Source organism: Syngnathus acus, chromosome 2 (assembly GCF_901709675.1).
Source record: "Syngnathus acus chromosome 2, fSynAcu1.2, whole genome shotgun sequence".
Taxonomy (NCBI): domain Eukaryota; kingdom Metazoa; phylum Chordata; class Actinopteri; order Syngnathiformes; family Syngnathidae; genus Syngnathus; species Syngnathus acus.
In genome coordinates, this window is record NC_051088.1 from 13,060,504 (window position 1) to 13,078,739 (window position 18,236).

The window sequence follows — 18,236 nt, forward strand, 5'->3', positions numbered from 1 at the left end:
GGGGAAGGTAGTTCTAATGTCCTTAATAAAAGATTGGTAACGCAATGAAAAAACATCATTTCCCACTACGCTTTACGCCTTTGCCTATGTGGAACCCGGAAATGTCTGCCGGCGCCGGTTGTCGTCAAGCACCTGGCGATTAACGACTCTGAATAGCAGATGGCTGCCTGCTGCCATCTGTTGGAAATTACTTGAACCAGTTGAATACGATATGACGATAACGAAACTGAAGACATGTACGCAAGGCGTTCGTCCGTCCCCCTTGGGTGGCTTGGTCTGTTGCTGCGATATTAGTTTACACTACGCAAATAAAAGAGATAGAAAACGTGTTCTTCAGTCATCCAAGTTAAGCCACAACAACGATAAAGTGTTAATGAATGGTGATGGATGCACTAGTATTATAATGTGTGTTGGGTTATCGTGGTATTTTTATGCAATGGTCTTATGTGATTGCTTGTTTTCCATGTATGTCCCTTGATACAGGACAAATATTCCTAAGGGAAATGAATAAAGAGAAGCTTTGAATTTACGTCAATGTGTCCGCCATATTGGATGTGGCATATCCGTTCGTTACCCATTGCACGTAAATGTACGATGCATTAAGTTTAAGCATATCATTCACCCAATCAGATACTCACTAAAATATTCGGAAAACTAAAAGACCCACAAAACTTCAGATGTCACTTTTTGTCTGTTTACTATAAATATTTGCACCTAATACAGCCTTTTTAAGATAGTTAAGTGCCAAGCTGACGTACATATATCGATCAACCATGGAGCACGGAGAATTTTGTAGCTTTTGTCATCTAGTGGAAGAGCAATTACTTATTTTGCCTGTTCGGATTATCTTGGATAAATTAAGAAAAACAGCGTTTCTATTAATAAATAATTTTATTTTTGTCAAAATATTTGACAATAGATTTTTCTCACTGCACACCAATGTGCCACGTACGGCAGAATGGCTGAGAATCACCGGACTTTAGTTCCAATTGTAATAAAATTATTTATTTAAATTGTTAGATTTGGGTAACCCTCTTTGATTAGAGTAGCCACAAGTATGGGCTGTGGAAGGCTAAAATAATCCACGCATGATCGGCTTTATGTATGCACGGTTGTGAAAAATGATACTGATCACATTTTGCATAATCCCGCCGAAACAAACGCATAAAGTGGCTTTGTGCTGCCATGGAGACGGTTGTTTTTCTCCTTCTCAAAGGCGTGACATCATCTTTAAACGACGTCTCCATGAAATGACGACATCGAGAGACGCGTATGATTTCTCTAAGGCTTGTCTCTCTGCGCTGCTGGCTGCTGTGTTGTTCTCATCGATCCCTTGACGGGATCTCCGGATGGAGGATATAACATGCAAACAGATGAGCGAGAAGCGGGGATCAAAGACCGAGGAGGTTGCAAAACAAGAAATGGGATTTAGCATTTATCTCCTAGCGCTATACGCTGCCACATGCAATATGGCGATGAGGTTTACGTACGATTCAGCGCGTACTGTGCCCAGGTAGGTAGACAGGTAGACCTTAGGTAGATAGATAGATAGATAGATAGATAGATAGATAGATAGATAGATAGATAGATAGATAGATAGATAGATAGATAGATAGATAGATAGATAGATAGATAGATAGATAGATAGATAGATAGATAGATAGATAGATAGATAGATTTAATTCTATTTAATGGACCATTTAAGAAATATCTGTTCTCTAATTAAGTAATCAGAATTTAATATTAAATATTTTACATTTTGTTCTTGGCTTTAATACGGGTCGGAGAAATTTTAATATTTGCAACCTTAATGTGATATGTCACTATTTTAAAGCGTAAATTTCCTATAATGATTTGACGTAAAATCAATTAATTAAATTAATATCGAGTTCGTAAATGAAGTCAGTTTTAGATTCTAATCCAAATGAGATTATGATCTTTTTCTTTGCAGTGACTTTATAGGTTTTGGGTTTTATCCCAAATAGTCAACATCATAATCCGATCGAGTTAAATTATAAAGTTTTATTAAACTAAATTAAACTGAACCATCTTTTGTGTAAACTACCACTATTTACAGAGCATCATCATATTGCTATCAGAAATTTCACAAAACGATGAAAAATGCATAAAAACATGGACATAATGACTTGGCTATGTAATCTATAAATGATATACTTTAAGTAATTGCACATATGACTATATTAGAAGATTACAACGCAAAAGGCAAAGATGATGACGTTAGTATGATTTTTGTTGCGTAGTGGGTGCTTTATTTAATGCTGGTACAGTAATAAGATTAGAAGTCTAATCCCTGGGGAGACGGGAATAGCCCATCGCTATCCCACTCGAGACTAAGAATAAGAGAAGAACCTGAGCAACCCGTGTCTTTACGCAGCCAGTACCTTCCCCTACGTTTCCAAACTCTTTAACATTCCTTATTCCTGCACTGGACTTGCCATCCCGGTGAGGTAGAGATTTTGAGAGACCGCAATATCCGAGTGGATGGGCCCACACTGACACACGGAGATAATCTCAGGTGAATCAAATCAAGTGAGGCCAAAGGATTGACTTGCCACAGGTCCAAAGAGAGAGCGATAACGTCAGAGCCAGGGAGGTTGATGTCCCATATTTCGGCAGCTACGGGTCATTCGAGCTCTGAGATGGTGCTCACCTGAGAGTCACTTACAGGTAAATATTTGATTATTGCTGAATTCATGCTTAACATATCTTGAGCATATTTTATGCGCAAGGATTCAGTTTTGTGATCCTGTAATTTTGGCTCCAACTGGTGGATTTGTGTGTTCAGGCTCTGCTATGACTGTGGACATCGGCCAAAGGGGAGATTCTTATGGCGTTTCATGAAAGGTCCCATGGGGGTGCTCTGATGGAATTCAGTAAATGATTCTAATTGCTACATTTTGCATATTATCTTTAAGTAGCTAAATTGTCATGTATTGGAATGCGCCTTATGAATAACCGGCATGTGATGCCGCACAAAGATTAGACTCCAGTGAATGAACATGAGCTTAATCATTTAGGTGTTTAAGATGAACCACTTTGGCTCTATTTGTGGATATGTGATATGTTCAACTATTAACTACTCGTACGAATGAGTAACCGATGCCTCTTTCTCTGTTGTGATTCGTTGATGTGTTTGCTTGATGTTCCTTTTGTGTAGTCAGAGCTCCCAGGGCAAATTACACTATATTTGGAGAGGCGATCCGCTATGTCATTCCGGCACATATGCAATGTTCAATCGGCTGTGGAGGTCAAGGCTGCAAGTACGACAACCCAAATTACTGGCGTGACGACCAACAGGCGATCAAAGGCCTCTACTCGTCATGGTACACGCCCACCTAAACGCTCAGTCAATGTAGTGCAAAGTATTTTTTTTACTGTCATGGTATTTTACGTCCGCGTATTTTTTTAGGGTGACTGAACATCTTCTCGCAATGTCCAGGCCCTCGACTGAAGTCATTGAAAAGTATAACATTATCGAGCAGTTCAGAAGGTTTGTGCAACTTTGCCTCCGAGCAGTATGAGCTCACACTACTTGCTGACAAGGAGTGTGTGTTCATTTCAAGGAATGGCATCAAAACGGTGATCAACCTTCAGATACCCGGCGAGCATGCAAGTTGCGGTAACCCTCTGGAGCCCGAGAGCGGTTTCTCCTACAATCCAGAGGCCTTTATGGAAAATAACAGTAAGTGCTTTCTTGATTTTGCTTGAGTCGATCATGCTACTCACGTCTCACCGCGTATGATTTCAGTTTATTTCTACAACTTCGGTTGGAGTGACTATGGAGTGGCCAACCTTACTACAATCTTGGACATTGTGAAAGTCATGGCCTTTGCACTGCAGGAGGGGAAGATAGCTGTCCATTGTCATGCGGGTCTTGGGAGAACAGGTAGAGCTGCACCTGGAATGTTCACTCGTCTTTAACCTTTCCCGATGGTGTCAAAACATTTTTCCTCCTTTTCCTAGGTGTGTTGATGGCATGTTTTTTGGCCTATGCCACCAGGATGACAGCCAATCAAGCTATTTTATATGTTAGAGCCAAACGACCCGGCTCCATCCAGATGCGCAGTCAGCTGAGCTGCGTCCGTGAGTTCGTCCAGTTCCTCGCGCCCTTAAGGAGTGTGTTTTCTTGTACTGAGCCTCGATCCCAACCTGTCACCTTGACCCAGTACCTCAATCGTCAGAGACACATTCTGCATGGCCCAGAGAGGAAAGAATTGAGGTACCTGCCGAAGATTATCCAACTGGTGTCCGGGCTGCTGTTGGATATCGCGGAGAATCGCCAAGTGATTGAGGAGGACATTTTGGAGGCGCCGGACATCCATGATATTGAGATGACCCTGAGCATCATTGAAAAGCTCGGACCTCAGTTGTGCACAAAGGAACCTCGTTTGCCAGGTTCCCCCACCTTACCTCGGCATTTTCACGAACCACCCATCTTCTACCATCGCAAGAGTCTTAGTTACAGCGAGTCCGATCTACGGCGTCTGGGCTCGCAGCTCAACCTCCTTACACAACCCATGGGCTCGCTCTCGCAAGGTAATGTGGCCAGGCCCGTTTCCCCATCTGAACCTGGCCAACTGGTCACCCATTGGAAGAGTTGGAATAGTAATACGACCGACATCTCCTCAAGCTCAAGAGGATCACTCTGGCAGGTCAAAAATGATGAAAAGAATGGCTCTATTTTGTTGAAGAAAGTAAAGCAGATGCCCATCCAACGAAGCGGGTCCGTCGGACACAACGGCCCGCACGAAAAAGATAGCATGCTCTCCAGATTGAAGGCTGAGCAGAGGGAGGAATTGGCAGAAAACGTGAGTCAGTCTCAGTCTCGAGATGAGGAGCATTCGGAGGTGCCGTACATCACTCTGCAGTCTGAGTTGTCTCTGGAGGCCAGGAGACTGCTGGTGGCTCAAGCTCTGGCGGTTGACCTTTTTATGGATGGGGCAGAAGAGCAAAGGAACAAGGTGTTAACTTGGCAGGTAATTGACCCGGATCCATTTAGTGTGATCATACAACGGTGTGCCCAAAAAAAATTACACAGGCCAATGATTTTGGCAAATGTTGAAATTACCTCAATTTGGTTTTTGACTCATTGAAATTACAAAAAGAAAATTAGTTGTTGACATTTCTATTCAAGATAATTGCTTTTAAAATGATGTCTAGGTGTCTGAAAGTGATTTTGCTACCAATTTAATATTTCACATGAGGTCAACTTGCTTTGATAATCTGTGCTTGCAGGCAGAGCTGAATCAAGGCGGTGCATGGGAAAGGCTGTGCATGGAGCGCGATCCCTTTATCCTCACAGGTCTGATGTGGGCATGGTTAGAGCAGCTTAAGGAGCCAGTCATCTCCCTCCAGGACGCCATGGCCCTGAAGCCTGAAAACGCCCATGCTCAAACTCTCTTCAACACACTTGGCCAGGTAAAGACAACCAGAATCCAGAACACATTTACTAATCTATCTTCAGCCACTTATATTTTCATTCAATATCCACACAGGCACCCAAAGAAACATTAATGTGCATACTGGAATGTATGGCTCAATTACTAAGTGCCGTGCCAGAAGTGGTTGAAGATGCATTTCTGAATCGTACTATCAAGGCTTTTACTTGGGTAAGAATAATAGTTCCACTCCACAATCGCAGTCCAAATTCTTTGTCGACATTGTCACATGGATTTCACATTTCTACAGATGGAAAGCAGTTCCACCGACGGAAGCCAAGTGTACGAGTCCATGACTAGAGTCCTCCGGCTTGTCCTCGAGGATATAAGATGTGTTGCCAGCAAAGCAGAAGAGCCGACATCATCTCCTTCATCTTTAGTGTAGATGATATACTACGTATGGAAACACGGAGGGGACACTTTGTGCCTTATAATAAAAATATTTATTCTGTCATAATTATTATTATGTGATGTTGTGAGATGAACACAAATAGTGATATGTACTGCCCTAGCACTTCTTCATCCCCACACTGCACTGTTAACCCTATGAAGAACTGTTTTTTTTATGCAATGTTCTGCCTTAAGACCTGTCACATTCAGCTCCAGGGCTAGTGAAGTCCTACACAGGCTTGTTATCATGCACATTAGCGTATCATGTCATCCTTTTGTAAATAACCCCAAAACCTCTGAATAAAAGCATGCATAATTTACGATCAACAAAATATTCCTCTTTTTCGAAGGTGGTGCGAAAAAATTACGTTGCCGCTTTTTTTTGGGGGTCAGGAGGTAAACGTGTAAGCTTTTAAAACATCTTTGCCATCTTTCCCTTCAACGGCACCAACGATGCTGGAGTAGTCACAGGAGACGCGGCTGAAGCCTCTAAAAGCACAGGAAACAAAGCAGAGACACGACATTAGATTTTGGGTCATTTGTATTGCCGCATAGATATCTAAATGTCGGAACACGCCTGGACATAGTGTGCGACCCTCCCAGTAAGTGGTATCGACTCTCCAAGGTCGACCCGCCGTCTCTGTCATGTTTCCAGGTCAGTACACGCAAGGAAAGGTCCTGAGATGCTGTGACCACACGAAAGCTGTCCTGTGAACATTATAATCACAATATTGCAACCTTGCATTATTGTTTTCATTCATACTTTTCAATCGAATAGGAACTTTTAAAGGGGAAGTCAACAAAAAAACAGTTGAACTGCGATGTCATTTTCAGTCGACATCATAAACCATGTTTAGACTAGTGGTGTGTTTAACATATTTAACATTGCTGTAAAGAAAATGACATTTTAAAAAAAATCTTACCACACAAATAGAAGTAATTGGCATCATGTGCTCTTCAAAGCTGGCGAGCAAGGAACCTTTCAGAGAATACACCCACAGATGACGATCAGCTGCCATCACAATAGAGTTGCTGTCCTTCGCCTCGAGAAGAATGTTAGAGGACGTGCTATTCAGTGGCAAAAGAAAGGACTCCACCTGTTGGACTAAAGGGAAAAGCTTTTTTTTTTTGTCAGTTAATTTTTTTTACTTCCAGATGTACCTAGACAATAGACTCTTGTATGATTATCAAAAGTATTTTTACTGCTATACAGACACACACCTCTAATCATTCTCAATGACACACACCAAATGGGACCTATCTTACTTGTTTGACACATTTTGTCCTTTACTCACCTTGGATCTGGGTCGTGTACTTTGACTTTTTAATGCTGACATCGAAGACAGTGAGTGCTTTGTTGTGAGTGCGCTCGTTGCAGTGGACCATGGCCAGTCTGGCAGGCTGCGTGGAGATGAAGACGGCGGCCTGGCAGCCACTGACCGGCACTGACTGGCACAGTGGGTCTTTGTCCTCACACGGGGAGGTCAAACTCTCCGCATAAATCACCTGCCAATACCCCAGACCCAACAAAGCATTATTAATATTTCATCACAGCAATTTCTCAAACAAAACAAAATCAGGCATACCTTTGGACTTAAATCAACATTATCCTTTGAGCCAGCTGTGATCCATTTTTTGTCCGTTGAAATCAGGAGTATGTTGACGTTAAAGCTGTCACATACCATTATACTGGATTTTTTAGTCAAAGCTATTCCGGCTAGTGTACACAGAGAACCCTGACTCGTTCCAACCTTGACAAAAATGAGCAGTGTTATGTAAATTACATTATCATTCATTTTTAAAAAATGTGAGGCTACTTACAGACAGAAACCAATCGTTGTCCTTATTAAACTGGAGCAATGTACAGTGTGTGGTTCCAACGGAATGGGACGCCACCTCCTGGCCAGTCTGACCCTGCCAGACCTTGATCAGGCTGCCAGATTCGGCTGTGATGACATAGTCACGCTGCTCGTCACTGATGATGCTCGATAAAGGACTCTGCTTGGCAGTGCACCACACCTGTTGACCCTGAGATGAAATAAACTCTAATGGTCATATTTATCAGGTCAAATTCTGGAGATTGTCCGTGCACTGACATTCTGGATGTTCCATGCCCGAACTGTACCATCAGTTGAAGCACTGCAGACTGTAGTTGGGGTGTCCCAGAGGTCAGGACCCAGAGGTGAGCTCCGCTGCAGGTAGACCAAGCCTACAATTTGCCCTAATGGAAGACAAACGAGTTGTGAAAAACAGTGGTGGAAAGTAATAAAGTACAAATACTTTTCTCGTTATTGTTCTTCCTTTGTATCTGCACTTCCAGATAAGTACAGAATATAAGAACGTACTTTTGCTACTACCGCTATAAATCGGCTTTAGGTGTTTCACTGACCTGTGTGGCCTCGAAGACTCGTGCAAGTGTAACCTCCAGTACGACCTTCCTTCATCTTCGTCTCTAAATATGATCGTCTCAGAAAGTACTTCTTCCATGAATGATTGACGCGAGGGCTCCCCAACACTGCCTGGCTACAAAATCCCCATCGTTGCAAGCACATCCTCCTGATAAGATTGATTAAACGCATTGATTAAACGCTTCTGCGCTCACTAGAAATGCAAATGCAAAAAAACAAAAAAACAACAACTCACCTCCATAACCATGGAGTCTCGACGGCATTATGCCAGTCCTGGAAAACAACGTAGTTTGAGTGTTTTGGTTGTCAGTACTACTTCCGTATATTAGACGCGCCTTACCGTGCACACGCTTGAAGCCCTGATTAAATCTTCCTCGATTAAAAATGTAAATATATGAATGAGGCAATCGTCTAGCAAGTGCTGGGGGTCCATACTGACGTGACGTTTTACTTTCACCTCCTGTAAAGCGATTAAAAAAAAAAGTCTGACGTCACGTGCACCGTGCATGAGAGTCATCTTACCACTAGATGTCGCCCTCATAACGGGAATCGAGCGCCTCCTTGCACGACATACCAAGGGAGACCGCATATGAAATAATTAATGGATACACTCGCAAATAAAAGATAAACCCGATTAAACACAGCAAATGTGAGTTTAAATAGTTTAAAATACATAAAAGGAGTTTTTGAGTGTAAACTTGGCCATCCTACAGTCTTCATAAAATTACATTTATATACTCAAATAATGGTCCGAGCCAAATGGACTGCTACAGTGGAGAATGAAAGACAGAGAAAGATCTTTTCCAACACTACATTGATTCCATTGCCAATGAAATGATGGGAAATCTATCAGATGCTCCTCTCTTCTATATGATTCTCTTCTATCGCTTTATTTCTCTGCTCTGCATCGTGATCGTTCTTTTGAGCCTGTTTCCATGTTGCCTTGCTATTTCTGTTTCGTATTTTATTCGCACTTGTGGCTAATTTTGAGTTTTCAAGACATTTGCATTCAATTTCTTACAACTGTTTGCGCTCAAACATTTAATGAACATTGTTAGTTTCATTTTATTTGAATTATTATCTAATTTTAGTTCTGATTTTCCTATATTAAAATGCAGTGTTAATGTTCAAACTGTACAATATGTTTCAATGGCCCACCATATTATTAAATATACAGTACTTATAAGCAGTAACATCTAGAGACATTTGATGAACACTTAAGCAGATTAAGATATTAAATGTTGGTCTTTATATATATATTTTTTTAACTGGTTAGCCTGCTATGAGCTTTGCGTTGTTTTAAAAAAAGAGAGAGAGAGAGAGAGAGAGAGAGAGAGAGAGAGAGAGAGAGAGAGAGAGAGAGAGAGAGAGAGAGAGAGAGAGAGAGAGAGAGAGAGAGATTCTTCCGTGGGGCCCCATGCAAGTCTCCCGCGGCCACGCCCACGGAGATGAGCGTGATATAAAGCAGAGACGTGGTGGTAGCACAAGAACTGTGAGATTTAGACCATCGCACTTGTTCCCCACCTGAGGCTTACCTGTGGTGACATCATCATCGCAATGACAACAGGGCCCGGCGACGAGGGGGCCACCTAAAGGGATTTTGGCTCGACTTGGCAATTTAAGCGTGTTTTTTTTCACTCCCCCAAATGTTTTCCCCGCTTGTGGACTTCCCTGTGGAGTTACCTGTGCAGTGATCGATCGGAGTCTAAGCGAATCGAGTTCCTCCTCAGCTCCAACAGTCATTGCATGACAGTGAGGCCGCGATGAGTCGGAGAACTCGGCGCTGGATTTTAAGAGTTTTACTTTGTCTGGGAATTGTTTACCTGAAAATTGGGTGAGCTGCGCTTGTTTTGATACGCGCCAAGCTGTTGTCTGTTCATACCTGTCTGTTTTTGCGCTTACAAAAGCACGACTTTGTGCCTCCTGTTTGCAATATCACAACCAAGATTTCTTTTTTTACACAATTGTTGAATGGCATTATCGGTATCTGGTTTTGGTAATTAAGTGTTATTTACGGAACCATTTTGGAAGTCGAATTGCACCTGCTTCTTAACTTTCTTCAGGGTTGATCTTTTTTTTTTCCTCCACAGGGGCTTCTCGTCGGTGGTGGCCCTCGGAGCGAGCATAATCTGTAATAAAATCCCCGGTTTGGCCCCGAGACAACGGATTATCTGCCAGAGTCGCCCCGATGCCATTATCGTCATCGGAGAGGGCGCGCAAATGGGCATCAACGAGTGTCAGTTCCAATTCAAAAACGGCCGCTGGAACTGCTCGGCCCTGGGCGAGAGGACCGTCTTCGGAAAAGAGTTGAAAGTGGGTATGTTGCTATCTGTTCATGTTTGTTAACAATTAGAAAAATAGTCCGTTTCTGTGCGCAACTGTGCGCGCCTTGTGTGAAAGTTATTTTCCCGACGTGAGCCTATAAACAAATTCCTGTTATATTAAATAAAAGTAAAGAATTGTAATATCAATTGAAGCAAACGCCCCCGACCTGCAATGTAAACTAATATAGCTGGTGCACTTTATCTCTAATACCAACATTTTAAATAGTCTTGTTACTTAATTATTTCTTGCTCATTCGCTCAATGCTGAGAAAAGCATGAAAGTGCAATTTATATTTTGGGGCACAAAACAACTGCTTGCTTAGATGGGAAGTTAATGTGTGTGGGGGTTTTTTTTGGGGGGGGGGTCTCAGCTGCTCTATACAGACTTTTTACAGAGCATGTATATGGAGCCAAGACTGTAACAAAGCTCGTGCATAGTTGCAGCCTTTCTTTTCATCCCAGGCCGACTCTCATGAGACCCAGTTTGAGTGGTCTTTATCCCGTCTGCTGATGGGTGTTGCAGCTCCCACTGTAAGGGACGTAGATGTTACCACGGGTATAAGTTACAGTGAGAAAAGTACCATATTAGAGAAACTAGTTGGCTCCAATGAGACGGATATGTCCATCACAGATTGGATATTTGCCGTTGACGTTTTATGAAATGGTGACTCTCCAAGACAGCAAAACCAGGTCGTCACTAATTTATTGTTGCTTAATATCACAAGGTGTCACCAGAAATGTAACAGTATTGTAATCAAACAAAAAATTCCAAATTGATTTTTACACAATGCTTCGTAGCCTTACACCAGCTGTGACACCATCTTGCCCGCTGTTGGTGGAAAGGAAAACTAATCCTGGTCATGCTGTCACTGGCATTTGACAAGCTGTCCTTTTTATGAATAAGTTGTTTTAGCCAATCAAGAGTGCCGGCGTTGGCGTGAAAGTCTGCACCGCGTTCACAATTTGGACAGGCATAGCAAATAGATTGGTTTCACCGTTCAGATTAACCCAGAAGCCAAGTGGTTGCAAATGGAGGCCATTGTTGGCGCAAAGCCGAGTAGGGCTGTGTAGCTTGCAGTTGTTCGCTTAAGAAGTGTGGGTAGTGCAAGGTGCATCGCATTGCTAAGCCTGAAGAATACTCTTAGTCAGAAGAGGCCTAACTAGAAAGAAAAGGGAAATTTTCACTTCTAAATTCAAGATATCTTCCATCACTTACTCCAATCATATGAAGGGCTCCTACGGTTTCTTTGGGAGGACCCAGGCAAAGAAAAATGAACAGCATTGCACTCAGATGTGACTGAGTGCACCGGCACACCTTGTTTTTTGGCCCGGGGCCCATTTAAGTCTGTAAAAATGTCAACATAATTTATGCCTCGATATGAGGTTTTTTTTTTTTCTTCTATCTTTCCTTCAAAGATAGAAAGGTGGCACACTGCCAAGACATACCAGCTGTATGTGGCGCTTCTGGTGAGCTTGGTGGCAGGGGGACACAAAAGAAAGTGATGATCTGAACAAAAAAAGCTTCTTTATGCAAATATTGATGGACATAATCTGGTTTTCATTTTAAACATTCTAACTCAAATGTTCATTGAAGCATTTTTTAAGGCTCCTCTTTAGAGAGTTTCATATTTCACCCCCCCAAACGATTTGTCACACTCTGTCAGATTAACCTTTAGTTAATTGTCAATATTTCCGTGTGTGTAAATGATTTGTTCACTAGACCCGGTAGAGATAACGTCAGGATGGAGATGCTCATGTCTTATGAGTTTACACAGAATGTGTCATTTCACAATGGATCAATAGCTGTTCCCTTCCTGAAAGCCCTCTTATTCATGCTGCTCTGTTGACTAAACTGCCAGCAGCCATTTTGGTTCACGGGTAGGACAGTTTCCAGGTCAGATTTCAAAACACTGTAGCCCCTCAGGAATATGTGACTGACATCATAATGTCAACCCACATACTGTTAATTCATAATCTCAAATCAATCTTTTAAAACCAAGCGCTCTCAGTAGCAATGGTAGAAAAGCGACCGCCCATTTAACATTGAATAGAAATTGTGATATTGTTCGAATAATTACAATAGTAGGTGTTTCGTTGTAATGTGCCTTAGTGGTCCATAAGATTGGTGGAACAAACATGCTTTAGTTCAAGATATGACATACTTTATGCTGCTATTGTTATGTTCATCTCTATTGAATTCATTTATGAAAATCCCAAAATACAAAACAAACATACAAAGTAACACAAATGACCAAAACAAAACCGACTGAGTTAAGCATGTAAGCATGTAAGTTGATTAGACAATTAAAGCAGAAGTCAAGTAAAACAAATATTTATGAATATATTCTATCCCCACACTACTCTAAACACAGCTTTGTATTTGTGGAATATAAATTAAGCAGCAACCATCTCAGGGGGACGGACATTTTGTGTTTTATTGCCCCTTGCTGTCGACTGAAAATGGCATCACGGCACCTAAGGGCTTTGGTAACGACCAATTACAATTTTCTCCGTATGTGCCATTCACAAGCACCGTGATGTCATTTTCAGTCGACAAGTGCCAAAATGCATCCCAGAGACTTTTGACCACTTTTAAACCAAGTTATGGCGTTTTCCTCAAACTCTTTGTACAGATCCGACAGTAAATTCCACTTTAAGCCGCAAAATGAACACCCAAAACACATTCCTTACTCCAATGCATTTTCTTCTGTGCTTTTGAAGGGAGTAAAGAAGCGGCTTTTACGTACGCCATCATCGCAGCCGGGGTGGCCCACGCCATCACCGCCGCCTGCACTCAGGGCAACCTGAGTGACTGCAGTTGTGACAAAGAGAAGCAGGGCTTCTACAGCAGGGACCAAGGATGGAAGTGGGGAGGCTGCTCTGCCGACATCAGCTACGGCCTCGGCTTTTCCAAAGTCTTTATCGATGCCCGGGAGGTCAAACAGAACGCGAGGTCGCTCATGAACCTCCATAATAATGAGGTGGGACGCAAGGTAAGATTCAAAGTCATATCTCCCCTTTTTTTTTTTTTTTTTTTAATCGCAGCGATGCAGAAACCTTTGCCAAGTCGTGGCGGAGGTGAGCATTGCCAAGGATCTGTGGAATGAAGGTCACTTTTTTGGAAAAGAAATGTCAAAGTGGGAAGGATTGATTACAACCCAAATGACTGGACAGAAAACACATGGACACTGTCCAAAAAGTGTGCCTCACCAGTTGGGTATTCTACAATTACCTACATGTCTAATGCCCCTCTAAAATGATAAATCGGTAGCTTTGTGCTTGTTTGTGCACTACGGCGCAGCACTGATGAGTGTGATTCAATGGCCTCTTTCTTCATTCTTACTCGGAGACATGACTAAAATAATGATATACTTACATTTTCGGCAAGAAACAAACAGCATTTGCAGCAAAGAGGCACCAAGACAGACAACAATTGTGCGACAGGATACAAAGAGGACAAACATAGCGTTCTCCCGCTCCTTTCAGCACGGGGTGACAATGAGACTCCATTCGGTCTAAGAGGTTAAAGACCAAGTGGAGTGACGTGCCAAACAGCCAAAGAGGACCTGGTGAAGAATAAAAAGGAGCTTGGTTAACTCATATCCCCTCTTCCTTTCCCCGTGCCAGAAAAGCCTGATTCACACAACCGACACGTCCATCGCCTCGCCGCCTGAAAGACCTCGCACACAATCGCCCCGAGCGGATCATTTTCTATGTGCGCGTCAGGGCCGTGAATCCAAATTGGCTTTTCTGGACAGCAAATTTGTCTTCCAGGAAACGTTGAGCGGCGGGTTTTGTTCTGTTTTGCTAATAAAGGGGCTCTCTGTTTTGATAGCAACCCCCCCTCCTTTATTTATGCTAATCAAACGCAGTGACGCCGAGCAGGAGCTCCCCGAGTCCGATCCTCCAGACAAAAGCTGTCACAAGTGTTGGTCACACGGCAACTGATGGATTAGGGTGGTTGAAGCGGGCAAGTTCATCAAGTGTTTTTGAGTTTTAATCTCAGGGAAGAACATTTGGCCGTAAATTTGAGCTGGCATATTGAAAAGTCTTATCTCGAGCTAACTCATATTCACCTTGTTAAGAAAATTCCCGTTGCAGTCAATAGCGCTCCTCATTGTCATCAGGCCAGGCTTTAGCAGTAATCCCAGTCACTCTGCGCCTCGAATACTCACTCTTGACATTTGTGTGTTGTGTGGTGACTACACACACAGGGGCTGACATCTGATACTTTATTTTGGCTTCCGTGTGGACGTTATAACGCAGCAATGCGATGGGCTTCCGTTTAATCCCCAACTGGAGGCCGCTTGCTTGTCGAGTTGTCACTGAGTTGCACATTGTAGACAATCAATAATTCAGTTTAAAAATGATTGCACTCGTCACTAATATCAGAGATAAACCTTTCCAAGTTTGCCCTTTTTTGTAGCACATCCACAATATAATAATAATAAAACAAAATAGAATAAAATATTTTATTATAGCATTTGTTGTATTTCTAGGTCCTGGAGAAGAACATGCGACTGGAATGCAAGTGTCATGGAGTGTCGGGCTCCTGCACCACCAAAACCTGCTGGACTACACTTCCCAAGTTCCGCGAGCTTGGCTACATTCTCAAGGAGAAATATGCCCACGCGGTGCACGTGGAACCGGTCAAAGCCAGCCGCAACAAGCGCCCCAAATTCCTCAAGATCAAGAAGCCATATTCATACCGGAAGCCCATGGATACAGACTTGGTGTACATAGACAAGTCACCTAACTACTGCGAGGCGGACATGGTGACGGGCAGCTTGGGGACACAAGGGCGGGTGTGCAACAAGACTATGATGCAGCACATCAGCGGCTGCGACTTGATGTGCTGCGGCCGCGGCTACAACACGCATCAGTACTCCAGAGTGTGGCAGTGCAACTGCAAGTTCTTGTGGTGCTGCTACGTGAAGTGCAACACGTGCAGTGAGAGGACAGAAGTGTACACGTGCAAATGAGAAATATTTATTGGACGGTGCTAGCATGCGTGTTGTCGTGAACGCGTGTCTTTTTTTTGGGTTCCGCCGACTTACTGGATCCCGTTGCTGCATGAGGAACTGTCGCTAGGCTGCGGACTTCGGGTCGGTCGGGTGAAACACTGGAAAAACTGCACATTGCGTGCGTGCAACTGAAGCACAAAGACCAGACGGACGGGACACGTAGCGAGGCCGAGAAACGGAATACGGCGCGCGTGATGGCTGAGCCGCGCACACTGCTGTCTTTCACACATGGAATAACTCAGCTATGTGGAATATTTAACATACTGTTTTATAGAATGGAGATAATTAATATTAATTTATTGGATAAGAACTACTGATTTTGTCCATTTTTGGGTCGCAAATAACTAAATGTTGGGAGGGTTTAGTTTATTAAAGGGACCGTGGACTGTTAACACACTGGATTTTGGATCCACCAGGAATCAGTCACTCATATTAACTTGTGACCCTCTTGTGTCTTGCCCCCTCCCCTGTTTGCTGCTAGTCCTGAGAATCCCGTTTTCTTTTTTAGGTCAGAGCTTCAAAAACACGGGCACATTTTCCACTTTTGGTAAATATTGGTTCATAGAGTATATTTTGTAAGAGCCTATTTTTGTATGAATGTCTTATTTATATCAGTTGCATAATATTCAACGTTAAGCTCGGACACCTGTCTGTAAAAAGCGGATCTATATGTAAGTTTGCCCCTGTTGTCACTGCCATGGTTGTGTAGTGTGAGTTATAGAAGCTGTTTCTGTGTGTCTGTTGTTTACTGCATTTCATGACTACTACTGATGGAATACAGGAGCGGAATAACACCAACTAAGCATGATTTCATTTTTGTTTCGTCTAACAAACACTTTTTCAGTGATGCACTTGCTTTGCTTTAATGCAATGTCATAATCTTACCATAAAATGTTGGAAACCATTGCGAACCATTATTTCCCATTTTATGCTCAATAACAGGAATGGCCCCCTGGTTAATTAAAAAATTGATCTATAATTTTTTTTCTAATGCAGTGGATCCCAAATTCTCTTCTGTGTAGATTTTCAATTTCAATTGTTTAAAAATATGGTTTATTTCTTTTCTTGGGGGGGACAAACCCCGGTTTTAGTGGAAAACATATATTGGAGGTTTATTTCTATGGTCGTCAGTCATATGAGAATTTTGGCTACTTGTGGGTTGACCCAGTCCTTATCCCCTTCAAATGGTGGGGTATAATTCTAAGATGTGATATCACCTTTCACCTCTAGATGGCAGACATAATTTAGTTGTACTGCCCTCTACTACAATGTGTGTAATTTTGCTGATTTGGAATGACATGCAGCACAAACAGTACCCAAACAATATTGAAATTTTGAGTGAGTTGATTTTTGTGGAAAAAAAAAAAAAGCACAATGAATTTTTGTGCTTCATTTTGGTTGATTGTTCAACAGTTGTGTGCCATGCTTGATTTCTTTTTTTTTGGCCCTAAAGAAAAACAATCCCAGTATGTGGTTCTTTTCGATTGTTTTTGTTAAAGGCGTCATCATTTTATGCATACATTGAGAAATGTATTGTAAAAAATGAAATATTAAGAATATATTTTGTCCATATTTAAATTGACATTTGCCTTATAGCTGGTTACAAAGTGCGTGGTCCTATGTGGCCCTCTAGTAGCGCCGATAAAAAATTCTGGCCCCCACTATCATTTAAGTTTCCTTCCCCTGTATAAGTGATCATCTAATACTTCAACTTTTATTACAAACATTATGTACCCATTAAATGGTGATCAATTGCGATTTAATCATTAGTTTAACTATCAGATGAACGCAGGAGTTAATTATTAATCCGCCTCAGTCATTCAGATATCACCATGATGATAAATCCTCGCATGTCGCAATGCCTACGTGTACAATGGCGACCTAAGAAAGAGATGTTCTGTGTGAGAGGGGGAAAGTTATTCAGTCTTAATTGAGGGCCCATCTTGCAGACTGGGAAGTGGTTGAACGTGTTAGAGGAGAACAAGTGTTTGTGCTCTAATAGCAGGGTACCAGTGTAATTGATGGGACTAGTTGGGCCAACTGTCACGGTGATGGCTTGCTCGGTTGGGGGAGTGGAAGCTGTCAGGTGATAGATGACTAGCACATCTGCTTCATTCACTTCTGGGCGACTCGTTGCTACAACAACCTCAGCGGTGCTCAGAAAATGCGGGGCAGTCTCCAAGAGAGGCCGGCCGACGCTTCAGGGAAATGTTAACGATGCCGGAGCCCACGGTCGTTACGGATTCCACTCTCATCGGCATGGGAGTGGAACAGAGACCGACTTAAGGTCTTGATGGAAAACCTGCTCCCGCTCATTTTTCAGGACAGATAAATGGAGCATGTAAAGGTTTCACCTTTGTTGCATTTCTTAGCAATTTCCTCGGGTTGATTTACTGTTTTGGCCATATCGTGTGTCTTTGCCAACCGCCCCGGAGGAAGAACGATGGAAACAATAACGAAGGCTTGTCACTTTTGACAAAAGCCGCTCATGGTATTCTCACAAAAGCTTCATGTAAGCTGAGGAATATCAGGTTAACCCTAAGATAAAGTTTTGCATGCATCACATTACCCAATGAACGCGTACACATCGGAGTCTTTTGTATGTCCTCACTATTGCTTGCGGCATTCAGA

General features: G+C 42.5%; 3 protein-coding genes across 3 annotated transcripts; 2 read left to right on the forward strand and 1 right to left on the reverse strand.

The window, feature by feature from the left end:
* The first annotated feature begins 1,250 nt into the window (after positions 1 to 1,250).
* On the forward strand, positions 1,251 to 6,176 carry ptpdc1b (protein tyrosine phosphatase domain containing 1b). Its single transcript, XM_037271879.1, has 10 exons — positions 1,251 to 2,688; positions 2,807 to 2,894; positions 3,179 to 3,344; positions 3,431 to 3,511; positions 3,585 to 3,703; positions 3,770 to 3,907; positions 3,985 to 4,997; positions 5,257 to 5,439; positions 5,517 to 5,630; positions 5,710 to 6,176. Exons 2-10 carry the CDS (start codon positions 2,849 to 2,851, stop codon positions 5,842 to 5,844), a joined length of 1,995 nt encoding a protein of 664 aa, XP_037127774.1. The 5' UTR covers positions 1,251 to 2,688; positions 2,807 to 2,848; the 3' UTR covers positions 5,845 to 6,176.
* On the reverse strand, positions 5,884 to 8,755 carry fbxw12 (F-box and WD repeat domain containing 12). The gene is made up of 10 exons (XM_037271892.1): positions 8,598 to 8,755; positions 8,493 to 8,530; positions 8,239 to 8,405; positions 7,946 to 8,070; positions 7,671 to 7,877; positions 7,436 to 7,600; positions 7,145 to 7,355; positions 6,773 to 6,954; positions 6,427 to 6,557; positions 5,884 to 6,338 (listed from the first exon to the last, which is right to left on the reverse strand). The coding sequence occupies exons 1-10, from the start codon at positions 8,688 to 8,690 to the stop codon at positions 6,239 to 6,241; spliced, it is 1,419 nt and encodes a 472-aa protein (XP_037127787.1). The 5' UTR covers positions 8,691 to 8,755; the 3' UTR covers positions 5,884 to 6,238.
* Positions 8,756 to 9,723: 968 nt separating this feature from the next.
* On the forward strand, positions 9,724 to 16,516 carry LOC119134831 (protein Wnt-7a). The gene is made up of 4 exons (XM_037271903.1): positions 9,724 to 10,091; positions 10,348 to 10,574; positions 13,303 to 13,574; positions 15,081 to 16,516. Exons 1-4 carry the CDS (start codon positions 10,021 to 10,023, stop codon positions 15,561 to 15,563), a joined length of 1,053 nt encoding a protein of 350 aa, XP_037127798.1. The 5' UTR covers positions 9,724 to 10,020; the 3' UTR covers positions 15,564 to 16,516.
* Positions 16,517 to 18,236: the final 1,720 nt, after the last annotated feature.